The sequence below is a fragment of the Lissotriton vulgaris genome, chromosome 3_1 (assembly GCF_964263255.1).
Source record: "Lissotriton vulgaris chromosome 3_1, aLisVul1.2, whole genome shotgun sequence".
NCBI lineage: Eukaryota > Metazoa > Chordata > Amphibia > Caudata > Salamandridae > Lissotriton > Lissotriton vulgaris.
In genome coordinates this window covers 1719976868-1720000691 of record NC_141689.1, presented here as the reverse complement: position 1 = coordinate 1720000691, position 23824 = coordinate 1719976868, and the positions used below count along the sequence as shown (strand labels likewise).

General features: G+C 43.8%; 1 protein-coding gene across 1 annotated transcript in view; it reads left to right on the top strand.

Moving 5' to 3' along the window:
• Window positions 1-23824, top strand: part of LOC147728359 (UPF0462 protein C4orf33 homolog) — a 109388-nt gene that overhangs the window by 41027 nt on the left and 44537 nt on the right. Inside the window, exon 4 of the mRNA XM_086962159.1 lies at window positions 5935-5995. Within this exon, the coding sequence (XP_086818285.1) occupies window positions 5935-5995 (61 nt within the window). The remainder of the gene's footprint in view (window positions 1-5934; window positions 5996-23824) is intronic.

Genomic DNA, 23824 nt, shown 5'->3' with positions numbered 1-23824 from the left:
TAAAACGTAAATTACCGCGTGAAGGTCTGGCAGTCTAAGCATAAGCGAGGCACACACACAGCGAAGCACAGGCACGACAGGAATGAGGAAATCACTGGGCTCATGTTGCACGAGGGTTTCTATAGAAACGAAACCACGCATGGGGGCAGATGATGTAATCAATTAACTGTGAAAAGGAAAATAACTCGTCTATGTCAGTCTAATTAGGGCGACGCCCCATATCACCATGGGAACTGGGTTAAACATGAGTGTGTAATGTGAAAAACAAGCTAAAATGTGCATGGAAACAGGAGTTAAACGTGCATGATGTAATGCAATGACTAAGGGGTATAAATACAGTCACAGTCTGTCATGATGTTGTGAACAAGGCGGGTGCTTACCGCCGAAACGCGTCAAGCAGCCTAAATGAGAGAATAAACTTATTTGGAATCTACTATTTTCACGGAGTCAGTGCCTTACTTGCATGAGAAAGTTTGGAGTGTTCCAGATATATATATATATATATATATATATATATATATATATATATATATATATATATATATATATATATACCTACTGGCGGTCGCCAGTAGGTATATATAGTTAGGATTTTTTCTCTATGGGATTTTTGAAAATTCTATGTCTAATAACTTTGGCGTTTGTGCACGGAATTGGCTGAAATTTTCAGGAAAATGGAACATTTTGTTTCTGAGCAGCCCCTAACAATTTGGGGGGGTTTCATCAGGGGGGGGCCGAGAAAAAAGGGGGGTCCCAAAACGCATTTTTCCCATGTTAATTTCCATAGGGCGGTTGGCCTCACTTTTAGCTCGAACGGCTGAATGGATTTGCACGAAACTTGGCAAAATTGTAGGGACTGTTAGCCTGATGTGCCTTTGCTAGGTCTCAATATATGTGCTCCAGTGGATTTTGAGTAATTTAGGTTCAAAAAAATATATATATCTGGGCGGAGCCTAACCACACATCTGATCTGATTGGCTGTCAGCACTTCATCCAAGAAGTGTTGGCAGCCATCTTGGGACCAATATACATGATAGCACCTCATTAAAAAGCATTGTAGTTAATAGAGGGTTTTAGGACTTTAGTTACATTATAAATCATTTGTTGATGGTACCATACTCGTTTTAGGAATTGTGGTGGGTTCTAAGGTGATTTTACCATGTGAAAAAACCTTCTGCTGTGATATCATGAATATTGTTTGAAAGAAAACTAATATCTCATGATTTTCCCACAGTGGTTTGGAAGGGGATCTATAAGCTAAACTGAAAGCATATTTTCTGTAAATTCACATTATCTTTCTCAGTCATGTGAAAATGAAGTCTGACATTCTCAGTAAAACATGTACATCCAACAAGGACAGAGACTGTCAGTTGATTCCTTTGTGTTCTACTGCAGCCTCCTAGAGTGTTCTAAAGAACAACTAGAGCGCTAACAGTCCTACTTATTACAAAGGTATGGCACACCTGAAGCCATCTTGATTGGAATAAAGTGGTAACTCTTAAAACATTTAATTTAAAAAGAAACAACATGAAGGGGTATATTTTGCCATAGAAAGTATGATTAGTGCTGCAGAATGAAAAATTAGGGCACATTTTGAGTGACTTCTCAAATCCTTTTCTATTTCATTAAAACATTCTGACATGCAGTCTCCCAAAATGGCCACCAGAGACAAAAGAGCCCAAATGTAGCCCAAATATCACCCAGATGTAGCCCAAGTATAGCCCAATGACAGAATGTCCCAGAGTGTTCTAAAGAACAACTAGAGCGCTAACAGTCCTACTTATTACAAAGGTATGGCACACCTGAAGCCATCTTGATTGGAATAAAGTGGTAACTCTTAAAACATTTAATTTAAAAAGAAACAACATGAGGGGGTATATTTTGCCATAGAAAGTATGATTAGTGCTGCAGAATGAAAAATTAGGGCACATTTTGAGTGACTTCTCAAATCCTTTTCTATTTCATTAAAACATTCTGACATGCAGTCTCCCAAAATGGCCACCAGAGACAAAAGAGCCCAAATGTAGCCCAAATATCACCCAGATGTAGCCCAAGTATAGCCCAATGACAGAATGTCCCAGAGTGTTCTAAAGAACAACTAGAGCGCTAACAGTCCTACTTATTACAAAGGTATAGCACACCTGGAGCCATCGTGATGGGAATAAAGTGGTAACTCTTAAGACATTTAATTTAAAAAGGAACAAAATGAGGGGGTATATTATGCAATAGAAGGTATTATTAGTGCTGCAGAAAGAAAAATTAGGGCACATTTTGAGTGACTTTTCAAATCCTCTTCTATTTCATTAAAAAATTCTGACATGCAGTCTCCCAAAATGGCCACCAGAGACAAAAGAGCCCAAATGTAGCCCAAATATCACCCAGATGTAGCCCAAGTATAGCCCAATGACAGAATGTCCCAGAGTGTTCTAAAGAACAACTAGAGCGCTAACAGTCCTACTTATTACAAAGGTATGGCACACCTGAAGCCATCTTGATTGGAATAAAGTGGTAACTCTTAAAACATTTAATTTAAAAAGGAACAAAATGAGGGGGTATATTTTGCCATATGAATTATGATTAGTGCTGCAGAAAGAAAAATTAGGGCACATTTTGAGTGACTTCTCAAACCCTCTTCAATTTCATTAAAAAATTCTGACATAGTCTCGCAAGATGGCCACCAGAGACAAAAGAGCCTAAATGTAGCCCAAATATCACCCAGATGTACCCCAAGTATAGCCCAATGACAGAATGTCCCAGAGTGTTCTAAAGAACAACTAGAGCGCTAACAGTCTTACTTATGACAAAAGTATGGCACACCAGAAGCCATCTTGATTGGAATGAAGTGGTAAGTCTGAAAACACTCAATTTAAAAAGGAACAACATGAGGGGGTTAATTTTGCCATAGAAAGTATGATTAGTGCTTCAGAAAGAAAAATTAGGGATCATTTTGAGTGACTTCTCAAATCCTCTTCTATTTCATTAAAAAAATTCTGACATGCAGACTGAAACATGCACTTTGAATACCAGCAGCAGACGTCCCTGGTGAGCAGTAGCTTTACTACAGTGATCTAATGTGCAACTAGAGTGCTAACATTCAGAATTTATGGCAAATGTGTGACACATCTGAATGCCTTCTTGATGGAACCAAAGTAAACAAGCATTGAAAATGCAATAGATCTCGCCCTCATTTAAGTTAAAGCCATTCTGTTTGTAATGAGGTGGCTTTTTAGCTTTGCTTTTATTAGTGTTTTTTCAACTTTCATGTAAATAACGCACCGTTTTCACCAAATCGACTTTGCCCAAGCACACCCTTCCCTTCGGCCAACAAATCCCAAAAATTCGGCACACCTGCCGATCCACTCTCCCTACAGCTCACCCAAGCCCCGTCCCTCTAGCGCAACTGGAACATCCCAAATTCACCTTCTCCATGCGCACCAAAAACTCCCATTGAATAACATGACAATTCGCTACTCCGCACAAAAATTGCTCTTTAAAGCACTTCCACTGCTCCGATCCGCTTCAAACTTGGCTGGACACTAGTTCCAGCGATTCCCTAACATCTCACCAAAAATCAGCTCAATCCATCCACTGGAACGGGGACGAATTTCAACCCGAATACGCGCCCCCCGCAAACACAAAAAAAAGCCATAAAACGGCCAAATCTCGACCAAAAACCGCCAAAATCCCTCAAAACCTTGCCAACACCAATACGCACGAAACTGAACCGGCCCCTCAGTCCTAGGCTCCGGGAACCCTACTTAATTGACCCAAAAGCCCTAAAAAAGCAACATAATACACACGAAAACGCCCTAATAACCCTAAAATGCATATAAGTATATGTATGCATGCATTTATGTTTGTATTTATATGTAGATATACAGATGATATATGTTTATATATGTATGTATATATATATATTCACTGAAAAAACCATAGGCTATAGACCATATATAGTTAGGAATTAGCATTTACAAAACCTTGAAAATTCACTGAAAAAACCGTAGGTTATAGACCATATATAGTTAGGAATTAGCATTTACAAAACCTTGAAAATTCACTGAAAAAACCATAGGTTATAGACCATATATAGTTAGGAATTCGCATTTACAAAACCTTATTTTACTCACACAAAACCATTGAAATTCCATATATAGTTAGTTGCACTAACTATATATCGCGCACCCGCAATCCACTGCTGATGATGTCACATATTACATCATTCATGACATGGTCAGTGACATCACTGATGACATCACTGATGACATCTCAAATGACATCACTGATGACATCACTGATGACAACATCCAGTGACTGTATGTTTCTGTAAAGTTAAAATATGTCTTACATATTGAAGAATGAGTGGATGTATAAGTGTCTGGATGAAGGATTTAGTAGGTGCATGACTGACTGTATGAGTGAGTGATTAAATGTGTCTCACTGAGTGCATGGGTTAGTGACTAAACTGTCTTAATTTGTGCATCATTATGTCTGTTGTTCTGTAAACTGTTGCATGTGTTGATAAGTAGCTATATGAGTAACTATATGGGTTATTGATTGGTTGCCCAAGTATTTGTATGGGATACTGAGTGTGTGTGTGGGTGGCTGGGAGGTGTATGACTCTGTGCATAGATGTGTGAGCAGTTGATTCACTAGATGTATGGTTTCAAAAGTGCATGTGGAAACAGCTGTATGGGCGGTTGACTGTGTGCATGAGTGTATTGGTGAGTGAATGGATATCTCAGTGCTACATGTCAAAGTAAGTACATATGTAAAACACAGTACATGTGAGAGTTGACATATATAAATAACTGTGCATAAGAGCCAGTGAATGTGTGAGTGGCTGTATGGATCATTGTGAACTTGTATCAGGAATTGTATAAGAGAGTTAATATGTGTTAGTATATGTTTGAATAAGTAAAGTTTGTATAACTGTATAGTTGAGGAAATGGAGGTGTGATTGATTCTTTGATTGACTGACTAGGTGTGTGAGTAACTCCATGGATGAGTGACAGTCTGTGAGTGTCTGTTTACACTGATTGTATCTAAGGTTATATTAGAGTCTGAAGAGGTTCATCGTATTATCACATGAATTATATCATCAGTGATGTGATCAGTAATGTCAAATGAGATGTCATCAGTGATGTCATCAGTGATGTCATTTGAGATGTCATCAGTGATGTCATTTGAGATGTCATCAGTGATGTCATCAGTGATGTCACTGACCATGTCATGAATGATGTAATATGTGACATCATCAGCAGTGGATTGCGGGTGCACGATATATAGTTAGTGCAACTAACTATATATGGAATTTCAATGGTTTTGTGTGAGTAAAATAAGGTTTTGTAAATGCGAATTCCTAACTATATATGGTCTATAACCTATGGTTTTTTCAGTGAATATATATATATATATATATATATATATATATATATATTTAGAACAAATGTGGTTATTTCACTTTATATTCTTTGCTATTTATTTAAAAGAATAAAAAAAATATATCGGTAGGTGACTCCCAATTTCAGCAGCGGTCATGTTGACTTTACAATCAATTAATGAGCATCAAATCATGTGCCCTTGCCATTTGATCTATGCCCCTTGTCCACGGGGACTCGCACAAAATGCCACCATTTATAAAGCAATTTCCTTCTATACATTGTGTTCAAGAATTTACACCAGTCCTATTCCCCGGGATTTCTTCCTCTTCATAAAACCTACCATGCCCCTTTCTCGTCATTTCCTGCATCTATTATTACACTTGAGATTCGTAGTTTATTCCGTGCAGTCTTTCTTGTAACTAGAATTAATGATTTAGAAGCAATACCTATAATTACAATTTATGTGCCCATAATTACACTCTTTCAGCATTTTGATGTCATTTATCAGTGCCCCATTGCAACTATTCTAATGTAGGTTTATTTTTGTTTTCAGTTGTGGAATCATTTTTTCTCAATAGTAAGACCACCGAGTACCTGGAAGTAGAACTTTGCCCGTAAGTACTCCCCATGTATTTGCATCGATTGCTGATCTCTCCACTTCATGGAAATAGCTAATGCAGGGATGGAGGGATACGCCTGTGACAATATTCTGTAATTTGCACAAGAGAGAAGTAATTTTGCATCACTGCTGTTCAATTTTGAACTGACTTTTGCACCAATCAACAAGGTCAAAAACAACATATTTCACCAACTGACCACGTGAAAAACACACGTTGCACCCTGTAATCATTGGTAAATTGGTGCATTTTATTGTATGCTTAGTTAATAAAAACTATTGCATAAAATACACTGAAAAAAGTATGATGATGCAATTTTATCGTTTCTCGAATTTTAATACTTTTTTCAGTGTATTTTGTGCAATGGTTTTTATTAACTATGCATACAATAACATTCACCAATTTACCAACTGTAATCAGTGTAAATGTAAACACAAACAAGAAATGTAACGGCTATTTCAGTTTTTAGAAACGACCTAATTACTAGGAAAATGAAAGCTACGCGCCAGGAGAATTTCTCGGGTTACTAAATTAAGAAAGGTCGGAGAGCAGAAATCTAAAAAAAGTAGTTTGCCAACACCACATGGGAGCATCATGGGGATAACGGTATTGCAATTTACCAGTCTCACGAATTTTTCATTGGGGTAATTTTCAAGCAGTATGCAAGGGACCGGGATTACAGACATTGAAATATATATATGGAGGGACCCTTCTTATATAGTGTCATTTATCCCTCGTGCTTGATCCTATTGCTGTCTCTTACCCACACGTGATTGGTGGTGTTGCAGCCTTGTACCCAATCCTTGTCTGTGCGTGCCCTAAAGTTGGAAGTCAATACGATTTCATAAACAAACTATGTTGGGCTCTAAAAGTGCTGTGTCAGACAATGAAAAGCACAACTTTATTCAGAATGTGCTGACACAAACATTGAAACTGTTATCTAACGGGAGAGTTTTTAGTAAATAGGAAGGTTGGAATTATCACCAGCATCTCGAATAAATTGCTCCAATTATTAAGAACACAGATGTCCAAGTGCCTGAAGCACGCCTGATTTTTGTAACTGCACTCTACTTTCCAGCCGGGTTGGAAATATCACCGGCTTTGGGATTTACGGGTCCCTGCACCATTCCACAAAGCCCTGAAGAAGTCGTGGGAGTATCCTCCTAGACGAAACGTGTTGGCTGGTTGTTTTGCCTGGTTGCTTTTTAACGCGTCAAGAATAAAAGAATCAAGAAACAACTCTTCTGTGAACTTTAATGCAATTATTTTCAAATGGACTTACGTTTATGAATTCTCATGTATACACTTATATATGTGTGCCCAGGATTCTGATGTACAAACATTGAAACTACTAGAAGGGTATGCTGAACTTACAAACTTGAGTATGACTTAAATCGATATGTACAATACAGTGGAAGAACTGTGTTCAGTGCATGACCACATTTGGATTTTAAATCATCAAAGTTAGTGATGGGCAGAAATTATAAGTGGAAGAAACAGAATCTGTTATAGATCAATGCATTCCACTCCATTCCAGGGAGTGCAAGTTATCATGGATTTGAGAAATGCAAGATTTACTGCTTGAACAATGAATTTCGGCCTTTCAATTCCTTCGGTGATGATTTTAAGTCACGATGAATGTGTTGAAACATGTTCACATTTCTTAAGACAATCCTAATATGGTGTTTCTCTCTTCGTCAAAACTCTCTCTGCACTTAACTACTTTTTCCAACCCACCACCCTGCCACTCTCTTTCATGTACTTCTCCTCTCCCTCAACCTCACCTCTCTATCATTAGCCACCTCTCTTTAGCTCACTCTCTTTACCTTCTCTATTTTCTTTCTCTCGCACCTCTCTGTGCCTCACTACTCATCTCCTCATGCCTCTATCTCATACATAACCATCTCATCTCGCTATACCCTCTTTCTCACTGCCTAACCACTCAGTTATCTGCAGCATTCTTTCATCATCATACCGCTTCACTTTCTCTGTGTTAGACCTTGCATCCTTGGTGTGTTTCTCCACTTACTTTTTGCCTTCAATCCTCCTGGTTAGCTGACTTCGTTGTTTTAGGACTGCTAACCAGTGCCAAGGTGCTTGTGCTTACTTCTTAAATACATGGTAGAACTGTCTTACACTAAATTGGCCTAGCTATCTGTAAGTCCCTAGTAATGTGGCACTACACGTGCCCAGAGCCCGTGAATTAAATGCTACTAGTGGACCTGCAACACTGATTGTGCCACCCATTTAAGTAGCCGTTTAAACATGTGTCAGGCATGCCATTGCAGCCGGTGTGTGCAGTTTTTAAACTGCTATTCGACCTGGCAAAATAAATTCCAGAACCAATCTTTCCTTTTTAATACCTATAAGTCACCCAGCGGGTAGGCCCTAAACAGCCAATAGGGCAGGGTGCAATATATTTAAAAAGTAGGACATGCACTTTTAAGTTTTACATGTCCTGGTAGTAAAACACTCTCACAATTATTTTCCACTACTGCAAGGCCTGCCTCTCTCAATTTGGTTTTTGGAGAACATTGGGGTTACCTTATTACATTTAATAAGCAGTAACTTCAATTTGAGAGTAGGTAGACAATTCGAGTTTGGTGTCTAAAAAATTGTAATTGAAAGCTGCCTTTAATGTTAAAGTCAGATTTTTCATTACAATTCTGAAAATGCAGTGTTGTACTTGGCCCTTTTCTCAGGGTTATCCCCACACTTTAACACTGCTAATCAGTGCTAAAGTGCATATGCTCTCTGTGTAAATTGTTTTCCTGATTGGTTATCCATGATTGGCATACTTGATTTACTGGTAAGCCCCTAGTAAAGTGCACTGACGTGCCACTGCAGTGTCTGTGTGCAGCTTTAATCTGCCATGTCGATTCTGGTAAGTGCACCCACTTGCCAGGGCCTAACCTTCCTTTATCTTACATGTAAGGCAGCCCTCTGATAGACCCAAGGTACCCCCATGGGCAGGATGCAGTGTACGAGAAAGGTAGGACATGTACTGGTGTGTGTGCCATGTCCTGATAGTGAAATACTGCCAAATTAGTTTTTTCACTATTGTAAGGCTATCTGTCCCATAGGATAGCATGGGAGACACAGTGTAACATCTTACAAGTATAACTTTTCTTTCTGACAAAATAGAGAAATACAGTTTAGGCTCTCTGAACTCAGAATTTAATAACGCATCTTTTAGTAAAGACGGTTTTTAAATTGTGGGAAATTTTACTTTCAGAAAGTAGTAATTTTCTTGTTTAACCATTCTGTGTGTGTCTGCCTGTTTGTGGATTAACTGTCTAGTTTTGGAGTGACAGGGGCTGGGGATGGGCATTCACTGTAGACAGGCACGGGGGGGGGTTGAGGTGTGACTGTCCCTTCTTGGATAACTCAGAGTTGTGCTGAATAGACAATGGCTAGTAGTAGGAGGAGTTTTCCTTGCACCTGGATAGGGCCGGTCTCCCTTGTAAAATGCTGTCTCTGCCCCCTGTGGTCATACTTCACCAGTGAGGGCAGAAACTGGTTTGGACTGGGCTCAGAGACCCTTGCACAAAGAAGAACAAAGAAAAAATGGGGTATAAGTAGTGGACCTTAAACCCCAGAAATGTAGATCACTGCTGGAATCAAGAGGCACCTTTGCCAAGAAGAAGAGCTGGAGAGCAGTGAGGAGGAGCACTGCCTCTTTGCTGTGTGCTGTGTGCTGTGTGCTGTGTGCTGTGTGCGGTTGGCCTGCATTTGCTGCTTCTGCCAAGGAAAGGGCAAAGACTGGAACTTTGCTGAGAAACTTGCTTGAAGAAGAATCTCCAAGGGCCTGTGCGTAATGGCCTCCTGTTCAGTAGTCTCATAGACACAAAGGCTTCTCCCCCAGCTCCCCATAACTCGATTTCTGAGAGTTATGACCTGCCAGGCAGTAGCGGCCCGGGGTGGGAGTGCTGCCGGGTGGTGACGTGGGGCGGGGTGGAGCAGGGTGGGGGTAGAAAAGTATGGAATATGACCGAATTGAGGTAAGTAAACATATAAATTAATAAAACGAATTTTGTTGACCAAGCTGCATCGCCAAATGCAATGCAGCTTGTGAAGAAAGGAATCAGATCCACGCTCGTGACTGGAGGCTGTGACAGCTGGCCTGGGAGTGTGAGGAGTTAGAGAAATCCTTAGCTGAAAGGGAAATGTGTGCGGCTCATGAAGTGAGCTTGGCTGGATTAGAGGTGGAGTCCAGCTCAGATGGTGGCAGCAAAAATGTAGTGTCTAGTGCTGAGGGAGAAGTATACACACACACACAGATTGTCTTGACTTGACTTGACTTGAAGTAGGGGACTAACATACACCAGGGGCTTCAGGTTTATTAGATAGCTCGAGTAGTATGCAGTGTCCCTGAGGTGGATTGGAGAACTGGCACATGGGTTCATATTCCTAGTGGTGGGAGGCACACTCTACCAACTCTAGATGAGAGGTGCAGGGAGAGGGGTCCCCCATGGTAGAAGACTTGGAATATGAGTATGGAGACCGCTCAGAAGATTGAGAGTTGAATGACAGAAACAGTACACACTGGTTTGCCAGTCTCAGGAGGGTGATGTGGGGTAATTGTGTGAGGCACTGCATGGTGAGTAGCTTGGTTAAAACTTGTATGGGGCTGTGTCATGCAATTGTTGGAGAACATATTTTAGTCCTTGGTTTCCAGAGCTATTTCAACACCCAGTGTGAGGTCTCTGACCCCAGGGCGCTTGCTTGCTACCTCAGCCAATTAGAGTCCCCCATTCCTAAGACGCCATTTTTAGAAAGTTGCAATGTTCTTGTTGTGACCATTTGATTCCTGCAGCCTGATCCTGGGTCACATGACTAGGTGTAGCTGGCAGTTGGTTGTGTGTGTTGCTCCCAGACAGTGAGACAAAGGGAATATAGCTGTTGGCAGAATGAGTTAACGAGGTGGGCGATCTGTCATCTATCACGCTTGACATCACAAAGGCTCTGCCTGAGCACCCACAAAAAGGGTTTTACACTGTTCCACTGTGAACCCAGACATGCTAGGAACAGGACAGGGAGGAGGGGGATGCCTGACACCTCAATGAGGTGGACATCTCTGGAAGCTTACCCAACTTCAAAGTGGGCACCAGGAATAAATGTTGGGCCTCATAATCTTCAGTACACTCAGTATAGTACTAAGTAGGACCTCAGACTCCAACGCCTCAGTACACTTCTGGACCTGTGGATACTATTATAAAGGAAGTAATGCATCCAGGAAAGAAAGATAATGGAATCCAGTTGATAAGGTAAAGATGAGATCTTTATTCAGCAAGTCTTCACAAGCACAGCCCAGTAACAGAATTACGTGAAACGGTCATCTTCCTACATATAACTTCCCCGCTCCCCTTTCACAACACCCACGCGGCACTCTCAATTCACATTCACACGGCACACGAGGAACCGCAAGCGATACCACACTTTTCAAAACGCAACATAACCAGAGTTACACACAATAACATACAACAGATACTCTGCCAGAAAGGAGGGCTGCTGAGCTTCCGAAAGTACTGCCACTCTGCTGGGCGGCTGCACTGAAGGACTGCTGCCCTTCTCTGCTTACCTGCTGCTCTGGAACCTTTCTGTATGAGTGAAAAGGACTGGACATGCATATCTGAACCCAGGGCCCAGAGAGATTCCAAGGACTAGTTGGCTGGCCTTCTGATCAGATGCCTCAGAGACAGAACATGCTTCCAACCGCCTTGAACCCAGCACCTCGACACTGCCATCTCTAAGTCCTGCCCTCTTAAGTGGTATCACCACAGTCATGGACCCTTGGGGCTGGGCCTGAAGTTTTTCTGCCAGCCCCTCTGTGGACTCCGCAGAATTTGCACATCTCCTCCAAAGTACGATGCATCTCCCGCAGAACCTGCGCATTGCCTCTGCTGCTTGACATATCACCCTCGTACCGACACATTGCCTCTGCTGCGTGGACTTACCTGATTCAAGGACTTCACATCACCCGCCGCAGCCCAGTGGAACTGCCACAGTGTAACTCATCTCCATGCAAGGAGTTTGCATCGCACTATGCACCTTCCTGCGCGGCCCATCCTCCATGTAGGATTCTACATCTCTTTGCAATTAGGATTAAGGTACAGTGCTCAGCAGGCCTAAGTGTGTTACTGTTGCAGGCCTGCGCTTCTGAATTTGTCCTGGTTCAGCACGACCAGATAACCACATCTGGCACTTGGTGCTTTTTGGTACTATTTTCATTTACATTTTTAAACGTACATACCTCAGATTCCTCTAATTAGATTTTGGTTGTTTTGCTCTTGATTTATTTATTCACATTTAATCAGTTTTTCTAATTTGGTGATGGATTCTTCTTGCGTTGTGTTTTTGCGTTATTAGTGTTTGATGCTACAGAAATACTTTACACATTGCCTCTAAGTTAAGCCTGAGTGCTCTGTGCCAAGTTACCAGAGGGCTGAGCACAGGTTAATTTGGGGTTTGCTTGTGCCTTCACCTTGACAAGGACTGTGGTTGCTGCCTAAGTAGGCTTTTACCCTCTTCCACCAGTTAATACATTTCTTTCACTCCGTTTTTCTAACTCGGTCCTTCATCCTTACCTATTTCACTAACTCACTCCTTTCCCACTACCTCTCTTTCTCTACCTCTGCCCCTTTTTAATGTATCATTGCCCCTTTTCCTTCTCTTTCTCTACCAGTCTCTCTCTGCACCTCCTCTATTTCAACTTCCCCTTTCAACCTCACCTCTATCTTTACCTCTCTGTTTACAGTTCTACCTCATCTTTTTGTCTCTACCTCACACTTTCTACATATCAACTTTTTTTCTTTCTCATTTCTGTACTTCACCTCTTTTCTCCTCACAGCTCCTTTGTCCTACGTTATCCCCTTCACACGACCTTTCTCTATGCCTCATTAATCTCTTTAGCAAGCCTCACATCTCATGCTGCTCCTCTCCATTTCACTGCTCTATCTTGCCTCTCTCTAGGCTTATCTTACCAACTCACCCCTGTGCATGTTTACCTCTACTCCTCTCTGCCTCTAGCCATCTCTAATTAACCTCTCTTTACCCCACCCCTAGCTCTACATTTTCTTTGCCATATATCTTGCTATATCTCGACCTCCCGATCTCGCTCCAAAACATTACTTATCTCACTCCCTCTCTTTCCTTTTCTGTCTATCTACCTACTTCATCCTCTTTTGAAGTTTCAATATAATTCTATCTGGCTACCTCATCTCTCTTTCTCTTTTTTATATCTCTTACTGCCTTAACTATCTTTCTACCTTATCTCTACCTCCTCCTTCCTTCTTCAACTTCACCTCTCACATTAGGACGTTTTCCGTAACTCGCTGTTCTTTTCTGGCCCCCCTGTTTCGCTTAATTATCGGACATAGAGGTCACTGTGTAGCCAGAGATGTATACACAGAGAAAGAGGATAAGAGGAACAAGGCAAGAGAAAAGAATTAAGGAGAAAATTAACAGATTTCGCCTGATGGTTTGGTAAAAATCCTCAGAGCAGTGATTTCATTTTCACTGTTGCAGATAAACAATACCAGTAGTGAAGGAAGTTGTATTTTTGAAGAAGAATATTCAGCAGTTAAAGTTGCAATTTCAAGTGCTATGTGCTTATATTCTGCTCTCGTGTATTATTTACTCAAATATCTACCTAGTCACCCTTATTGTGTCTTTCCTACAGTGGGAGGAGCGGCTAATTAGATGCTGATTTCTACATAAAAAGTTGATGCAAGAGAAGAAAATTTAGATTTAAGCACAAAAAGAAATGCTTTATGAAAGTTTGTTCAAGATTTCTTTTGTTAGTATTTGGCTGTCAGACACTGGACACCTTGAGCTCTCTGCTGTTCTGGCATGCCCACATTCCTGAAAAATTAACTCACAAATCAGCATCAGCATCATAAGGGCTTGAAATAACTCCAATGCATTATTAATTCAAACAGGTGGTCCCAAATATATTTTGCCCCAAAATCCTTAGGTCAGCACTGCCTTTTGGTAACAATCAGTTGCCTCACCAACCTAAACATATTTCAGACTTTCTCATATTCAGGAAAGCTTTAAAACACATTTATTTTGCTCAGTTTCCATCTAGGGCGGCTGCTTTATAATATGGATCTGAACTAAAAAACAAACTTTAGAACCGTGTGTTGCCTAAGAATTAAAGTCACATAAAATCAAATCAGGATTCCCCGAAATGCATTCTTTAATTATAGACATTGACTTGGTTACCTACCAGTAATTTTCATGACTCTAAGTCATAGTATTCCACGTCACATTCCTTACCAAATTAGCTAATGGGGCTCGTGCACATTATTCACCCATCCTAAATAAAACATTTAAAATCATATGCCCCACCATCAGGAAGTGGATAGGGATAAAATCATTGTGGAGGGGCCTTAACAGGTATGCTTCCCGAAACTACTGAGCAAAAAATAAAAAAAGAATCTTATTCATCAATTTCTCCCTCCTTCCTTGAATTAGGGTGGGTTGGCAGGGAATGCAGGACATTGACAGGAAAAACTATGACTAACTTGCCCCTTTTCCTTGTCCCTCTTCCCAAATGAGCATACACCAAAGCTAATTGACAAAAAGGAAATCGATCCACATTCAAAAATTGAATGCAACCCCTAGGGAATTTATTACCAACAGATATGGAAGAAAGAATTCAGCATATGCATTACTGTACTATAGAAGAACATCAGAACCAAAAGAAGTAGAAAATATTTCACCCCATTCTCTGTTTATAATGAGTAACAAAAGTGTGTAGGTTAGACCACGTTGCTGCATCACAAATGTCTGAGTGAAACTCTTTGAAAGCTGCCCAATGGGAGGAGACTTCCCTCATTGAACGACCCTGCATCACCGGAGGGAGTAAAATGCTCTGATAATCTACAGAAATTACAGTCCAAATTCAACAACTTGGCGTAGAAACTGATGGGCATTGACCTCGTTTGTCCATGCCAACAGTAACAAACAAAAAGTCTATCTTCCTAAAAGAAGCAGTTCTTTCCAGATATATAGTCCTGACAAAATCAAACGGATGCCACACAATGTTCTGCTCTGAGGAAGAGGAGGGAAAGAAGGCAGGACGGATCAAATCATGGGAAACATGAAAGGAAGAGGAGACTTTGGGAAGGAAGTCCGAGTCCTGATGTAGATCCACCGTATCTTTAAACAGCTTGAGATATGGTTCATGAAAAAGGGGTGCCACAATCGCTCCAAACCTCAGTCCTGAAAGGATGGGTACCTGGAAAATCCTTCAGGGCTAGATACGTAAAGGAAACAGAGAAGAGAGGCTGAAAAGGAGAATCCTGAATGCACAAAATAACCAAAGGAGGAACAAGGGAATGGAGCACTGGCCATTTAGTGAAAGCTTCAAAATAGACAAGAAGCCACCGGGTCAAATTGTTCCAGTAAAGTACGTCTGATAGCCTTGATTGCAATCCATTAGCTATAGAGGGTTTCAATTGAGAGAGCCAAGAGAAACCCATCTCTAAGGAATTTCTGGTAAACTGCCCCATTCGCAGGAAACTGGATGAAGACCCCTGGAGGTACACCATCCTGAAAGATTCCCCTAGTGTCTCTTACAGACCTTAAGGGTGATGCATTTCCTAGAGTTCTGAATAGACACTGCAAATTCAGAAGTACAACATAAGGATTGCAGCCTCTGCCTTTCAGTCTCCAGGCCCCCAGGTAGAGGTGAGTGTTCTCCGGCAACCTAGGAGACTGTGGAGGAGATGGAACTAGAGAAAATATCCAAGGGGGTTGGACGAAGGGAAACAAGGTTGTCTCTTCCAGTATGGGAATACTAAGAGAACTTCAGCACCATCTCTCAGAATTCATTAGATCGCTGGTGATCAATGGAAATGGAGGAAATGTGTATAGAAGGCTGGCGGGTGGGCCGGAAATACTTATTGTAACCTCTCCCCATGCCACCTGACTTAGAGGAAGACAGCAAAAACTAGGGAGGAGATCATTCCTGGAAGACACGAACAGGTCGAGCCACAGGGTGCCAAAATGATCCAATATTTTTTGAAATGTCTGGGGAGAAAGAAACAGGGAGTCCAAGGAGGGGAACGTCCTACACAAGAGGTCTGCATGCCCATTCTACCACCTTGTAAGATAAATTGCTGTCAGAGAAAGCCAGTTCTCTTCTACAGAAATCCCTATCTGCTCTGCAAGGAATACCAAGAGAGGAGAACAGATATTTCCCCCCAGATGTTTCACATAATCTCTTGTAAGCAGACTGTCCATTCTCATCTGTACATGACTGTTAAGTATTTAAGCAGCCAAGGGTAGTAGAACCTTGTGAACTCCTGATATTTCCTTCCAGTTTCATGATATATTAGATTCTGATGTGGTACAAAGCCCCTGGGGTGAGAAGGTCCCAAAGTGGCACCCCAGCCCAGACTGCTGGCATCCACCGTGATTGTTAATGGTGGGGGGAGGGGGGGGGGGGGGGGAGGCGGGAGGGATTAGGGTCTAAATAAAAATGCTGTCGGAAGGGGACAAAAATTCTATTGTGTAACCTTCTTTCACCAGCTAGACTAGCCATGCGTCTGTAACATCTGCTTCCCAAGATGAAACAATGGAAGTGATCATACCTCCTACTACCTCCGGATAGTCATGCTTTAGAATTAGATTGAATGGAGGAAGGGACAAAAGACTGATGCTGGGATTTTTCTTGGAAGGGTGTGCCACGGCCACATCCCCTACCTTGAAAGGGCTGTCCAGTTCCCTTTCCTGAGGACACATAACCAACGGCTTGGTGAAAGCCAAACCATCTTCCCTTTCGGTCCTCGACAGACTTCTTCATAGCTCTTCCAGCTCGAAAGGAAACAGCTTCATACCATTAAAGGAAGATGGGACAAAAGAGCCTTCTGAGAGCTGTCTATTTTTCAAGTCCTAATCCTAAAAAAGAAATTGTTCTCTGTATGGACTCCAGTGCTCAGAAAGGTCAGATTTCCCCTAATGTGTGAGAGCACCTCCTTTAAATCTGAACCATGAACATATCGACCTCATAGAGGTCAGTATCAGGGTCACCAGAGATGGTTGATCAAGGATTCTTAGGGATAGGCTGGCCCTCCTGTGCCTCAAAAGCTTCCTCTAAAGCTTAATTCATCATAAGCTGTAGCAACTCCAAACACCCATGTACAAACAAAACTGTGAGGCTGCCACCAGGAGAAAAGTCTTTATACAGGACAATGGTCCCTAGACAAAAAGGATTGTTGAGAGATAAATATAGACTAAATAGACACTATATTCTTTGTCCAGCCGGACAGATTTATTTTCTGATAAACAATTTCAAAGGAAGTTATAATGTGATAACAGCAGGACACCAGCCGATGTCCAACTGACACACTAAAGGAAGGGACAAACAAGGCAACTCAAACAGTCTGCGTAGTACGATTCACAGTCAGACAATATTAATTGCACACTATTGCTGGCATCAAATAATACAATCCATACACATATAGTGTGACACAGTTGACGACGTTTCAAACCTATTATTACCCATTAAGGACCGAGCAGAGCCATACACTTGTGGCAGAAGGTTCGTAATCATTAATCAATCATGAGATAAAAAACATTTGTGCAGAAACCCTTAGCGACGTGAACTCACTCACCACAGGCCGCACGCCGTGACATCAAGGAAGCGTCGCACCTCACAATTAAAACTGAACGCTGCTTCTTGGCACTCAGGTCAACAGTAACTTTCTGTATACCCAACAGGCTACTAACACTTGCCTCTTTGCCACAAATTACTAATAGCAAATATAGAAAGATAATATATGTTGCCTCTCATGTATATCCTCGTCCCAATTATATATATTTTACCTTTTTTTGCTCCCCTCCTCGGATCTGTTCCCAGTGCCCGGCCGCGCTGTTCAACTCCCTCCCTCTCCCCCACCACAGAGCACATCTTTCAAATTTCAGTCCAGCTGCGCTTTTTAGTAAAAGACGCTCTGAGTAAAAAAAGCCTAACCTAGTAAATAAGCGCTGTCCTCCTGCATCCGTTTGGCTTAAAGAGCTGACAAAACCTTTCAAAGCACAATTAGTCATTAGGGTCTAGTTTTCCAGCACTGTTAAGCAATTTGTGAGCTATTCCTTTTAATAGGGTCAGGCATTACTTACCCAACACAGATGTCCTGGAAATTGAAACCTCTAGTTATGAAGCCGCCACCTTGTTTTTTTAAAACTTGTTTTGTGCTGTTTCTGTGTTGCTACTTCAACCCTCCTACCCATCCCTTCACTGCCGCCCCCATCCTCCCTGCTGTCTCTACCCCCCACATCCTCCCCGCACTTGTTTGTTATTACCATGTTGCCCGCTTCACGGGCCACAATGTGTGCAATGTTTATGAGCATGGGAACCATGCTTTCTTTCACTTTGAGCAGTCGTCTAAAATCGTCTATCGGGTGACCAAAAACATACGTACACTAGAAAACTCAGGCACAGTTCTCACACGATAGACGATCTTTGCGGCATGATCACATTCGACACCAAACAAAAACAAACTCTGAAGCTTGTTTTTACACAATCAAACTCTGCTCCTCTGGACTTTTCGCGCAATAATCAGGCCACACTGTTGTTAAGCGTAAAAGGCCATTTATTAGGACCAGGCTGCACAACATAAACCACAACAATAATCAATAACAAATACATTTCCACCCCAACGCCAAAACTCCATCCTCATACTCTCACCTTCCTTTCTTCAACCTTATCTCCAGTCTCTCTTCGCATCCTGGCACTACTCTCCTGCCACCAGTCGCCCCTTCCATCATTCACCCCCCCCCCCACGAGAGGTGGGTGCGCCCGCTATTGACTCCCCCACCCCTCCCACTCACTCACACATCCCTGCGGCACCAGATCGCTTCATTCTACAACTTGCTCACTACGTCACGCACTTCCATCATATAATACGCATTCCCAAGCGTCGAAAGATGCACTCCGTCGTCCCTAAAAAGCAACCTTTCTTCAAGTCGTAGTCCGGGATGGGAGATCACCTTAATGTCCTTTGCCTCGCAGAAAACCCTCATCGCCCTGTTCAATTTCCGCCGAGCCTTCTCCACTGCCCCATGCCTATTCGCACCCCTCCAAACTCTCCTGGGGATGAATTCAGTCCAAGCAATATAAGCCCCAGATAACCTTAGCTTCATGACCTCCAGATCCCTCTGCATCAGTTGTAAGAGCGCCAAACCCGACAGCTGAATCAAGTCATTTTCCCCAAGTGGATGATCAACAAGTCTGGGCATCCCCTCTGTGGGACCATCTTCGCGAGCCAGGGCAAAAGTGCCCCCCATCGCATCTTTTCGCCACCAGTGCACCTCAAGTTGGAGTCCATTAAGTCCCAGGTTACGGCCGTACGCCTGCTGCTCCGCATATCTCGATGCCCAGTGCACAACGGAATGCCCCACGATCCATGTGACCGTCTTGGCCCCCGGTTCACCCATGCAACCTACGAAAGAAAAAGGTATTAATACACAGCCTGGTAAGATTGACGCTCCAGCATCCTACCACCCCACCCCTAGTCCAGCTACCTATTTCCTGACATACCGCTCACAACATTGTGACTTCCATCTACCAATCCGGCGTATCCGATCCCAAGACCACCCCAAACGCGCTGCCGCAGTTGCCGCCCCTATTCTAAAGGAGTGTGTCCCAAACCCCACCGGATTCAGCCCCACCCTGCCCACTGCCTTGCGCAAGACCGCCAACAGCTGCACCGCCGTGACCCTGGCTCCAGACTCATGGCAAAATATCTCACTGCCCGACAACCTCACCTTGTCCACAAACGACCTCCACTCATTCACCGGGCACACACTAAGCATGGGCGAATTTAGCGAATTCGCGATCCGCGAATTTGCGGATTTGCGAATTCGCGATCCGCAAAATTCGCGAATTTGTGCGAATTTGTGGATTTTTGTTTTTTTGCGTGTTCGCGGGGTTTTTGCATGTTCGCGGTTTTTTTTTGCGTGTTCGCGGGGATTTTTGCGTCTTCGCGAGCCGCTTGCATAGCGAAGTTACCCATGCAGTCGCTTATGGGAGAGGGAAAGAGAGATAGATAGATAGATAGATAGATAGATAGATAGATAGATAGATAGATAGATAGATAGATAGATAGAAAGAGAGAGAAAGAGAGGGAAAGAGAGAGGGAGAGAGAGAACGAGAGAAAGAAAGAGAGGCCGGATCTCTGAAGGGCCAGATTCCTGAGTTGCCCCTACAGAACATACAGCTTTTTATTTTTAGCAAAATGCATATGAAAATTGTGCTGTAAAGGTCTCTTTTAGTTTAACCCCTCCTGACAACTCAAAATGGGTGTATTTCTCCCTTCTTCCTGTTTTTTATATCTGTAAGTGCTTCCTGATGAGGTTTAATTCCTTGGACAGGTGCCTCGTTGCCTACTTGTAACTATTCTCTGACCCTGCTTCAAGGGTCAGAGCAGGGTCAGAGAATAGTTGCAAGTAGGCAACGAGGCGCCAGGAAGCAATTAGCAGCAGGTGTCCAAGTTGAAGTTAATTTGTTTGTAACCCTTTTGTAAAAGGTTACAAAGAAATTAGGTTCAACTTTTGCACCTGCTGCTGTAACCCTTGCTTGGCTGAAAATTCGTCCCGCTGATTTGCGGATTTTACAGCGATTTCGCGAGATTCGCGGATCGTGAAATCGCCCACCCTTAGGACACACCGTCCCATCCACTCTCACACAGCCAAACCCATTTTCCCCTCCCCAACTTATCTGTCTTAGACTGGCTCAGCCAAATACCCAAACGTCCCGTTCCCACACGGACTTCCTTGAACCGCCTGCCACCAACTGACCTTGTCCCCAACAACTCCGAAACCCTGAAGGCCCCAAAAAACATCCACACCATGCACAATCTGAACAGTCGAACCTCAAACCCATTGTAACAACATAATGGTAACACATCAACAATGCGCACCAGCAACTCAAATGTCTCCGCCTCCCTCAACACTCCTCCCCCCTTGTTCTCTCTGCCCCAACCCTGCAGCATCCTTCCAATGACTACATCTTTTGTGGGGTCAAAGCCAAAAAACAAACTAGCATAAAAAGACAATCCCGCCAGTTTCCCTGAAATCGTTGCAGCCGAGAAACCTTTTTCAATACAGTGCAGAACAAAATGCAAGACCTGCTCAATCACCGAACGAACTACCCCGCCCGCCTTCAGATGCCACCCCATAAAAGAAACAAACTCATCCCATGCCAGCCTGTCAGTCCTTCTTGTTGATTCCGTCACAGAGCTCTCCACCAGTCCTAAAACTCTCACTCCCCCAAGGCCCGGACGCCGGCCGGCAGTCTGGTCTTGTGCTGGTCCGCTCCAGTCGCCAACCTCTGGAACTGCTGCCACTGCGAACGAGACAAAGCATCCGCAATGTCATTATTCGTCACAGGGCCATGCTTGGCTCGGAAAATCACATTCAACTTCAAGCAATGCAGCATAAACCCCCTCAACAGTCGCAACACTCTCAAGTCTCTCGCCCTCTGTCGGTTGACCTACTCGACCACCGTCATGTTGTCCACGTGAAACAACACGGACCTGTTCTTAAATTCCGCTCCCCACACCTCCAGTGCCACCAACAAAGGAAAAAACTCCAAGAAAGCAATGCTCCGCCCTTGCTGTTACCAGTGTGCCGGCCACTCTTCCGCGCACCACCTGCCGTCCCAGAAAAGGCCAAAACCTGCTGCTCCCGCTGCATCTGAAAAGATCTGGATCTGCCACACAGTCCGCTCCTCCACAAATTCCAGAGACACACCATTGAAGTCAGAAAGAAAAGTCCGCAGGTCAGCCCGCACCCCCATGGAGATCTGGACCCTGTGATGTGGTAACACTGCTCCCGACATGGCCATGCCGAGTCTCCTGCAAAACGTCCTCCCTGCTCGCACTACACGGCATGCAAAGTTCAAGAACCCCAAAAGCTGTTGTACGGCGCGCAGCACAATCCTTATTTCTCCAATGGCCCATAGCAGGCATGCCTGGATCTCAGAGACCTTCGCCCGGGGAAGGCAAGCCCTACACAAAACAGAGTCCAGCTCAATCCCCAAGAACGTCAAGCAAGAGCTAGGCCCAACAGTCTTTTCGGGTGCCAAAGGGACCCCAAGCTCTGCGCCATGTCCTGGAAATGTGACACGGTCCTGCCACATACCCCTGACTGCTCTCTCCCAAGGAAAAGGAAATCATCCAAGTAGTGTGTCACAGCCGATGCCCGCTAATCTGAGTAAAAGCCCACTGCAAAAATGTACAGAATACTTCATAAAGCACACAGGATATGGCACACCCCATGGGCAAGACCTTGTCCACGTAGATGGCCCCTGCAAACTGCATGCCCAACAAAGAAAGATTTGCCGGATGAATCGGCAGAAGGCGAAAGTCTGATTTGATATCACATTTAGCCATCTCTGCCCCCCACCTGCTCATTCGCACCAGGCGAATAGCATCATCCACCGACGCATAAAGGACTCGGGAGTCTACTTCCGCTATGAAATTGTTAACGGCGCGCAGCACAATCCTTATTTCTCCAATGGCCCATAGCAGGCATGCCTGGATCTCAGAGACCTTCGCCCGGGGAAGGCAAGCCCTACACAAAACAGAGTCCAGCTCAATCCCCAAGAACGTCAAGCAAGAGCTAGGCCCAACAGTCTTTTCGGGTGCCAAAGGGACCCCAAGCTCTGCGCCATGTCCTGGAAATGTGACACGGTCCTGCCACATACCCCTGACTGCTCTCTCCCAGGGAAAAGGAAATCATCCAAGTAGTGTGTCACAGCCGATGCCCGCTAATCTGAGTAAAAGCCCACTGCAAAAATGTACAGAATACTTCATAAAGCACACAGGATATGGCACACCCCATGGGCAAGACCTTGTCCACGTAGATGGCCCCTGCAAACTGCATGCCCAACAAAGAAAGATTTGCCGGATGAATCGGCAGAAGGCGAAAGTCTGATTTGATATCACATTTAGCCATCTCTGCCCCCCACCTGCTCATTCGCACCAGGCGAATAGCATCATCCACCGACGCATAAAGGACTCGGGAGTCTACTTCCGCTATGAAATCGTTAACGGACTGGCCTTCCGGCCAGGACAAGTGATGTATCATACTAAACTCCCCTTCCTCCTTCTTAGGCAGCACACCCAATGGAGAAACGATCAGATGCTCCAAAGGCCATTCTGTAAAGGGGCCCGCCACTCTGCCTTCTGACATTTCTTTCTGTAATTTCGCCGCCACTACCTCCGGCAATTCTTTCGCTGACTTAAAGTTGTCAGCCCATCTACGCACTCTCGTTCCTTGGTAGCCCACTCTAAAACCCTCCGTGAACCCCCAGTGCAATTTCAACGCAGCCTCCCTGTCAGGGTAACACGCAAGCCAGTGGGCCATCGCCTCCACCCTAACCGGTGTAGGCGCCCTTCCCGCCAGGCTGTCCCCTACCTTTTGCATTGGAGTTTCGCCACTGCTCCAAAGGCGTGGCCAGGGTGAGACACTGAGTGACCGCGTGACGGCTGCCACACTTGGAGCACTCATGCTTAAACTTACGAGGGTATCAGGAGCAATAACCCTTGTTGTAACTCCAGCAGGCACCAGTTGTGGTAGTGCCTGGTTTAGCCCCTGTGGCTGTGTGTCCAGCCGGGGTAACCACCCCTCCCGCCCCAGACTGGGTGGGCTGCACTGGAAAAGACCGATAAGGCACTGGCATACCACTAGCCGTGTCCGTCGAGGCGGACGAGTGTGTCGACGCCATCCACTGCATCCAAAGCTCCTGATCAATCTCCCCCCAAGGCTTGTCAGGATTCACACTAACCCGCGCCCTAAACTCTTCGTCAT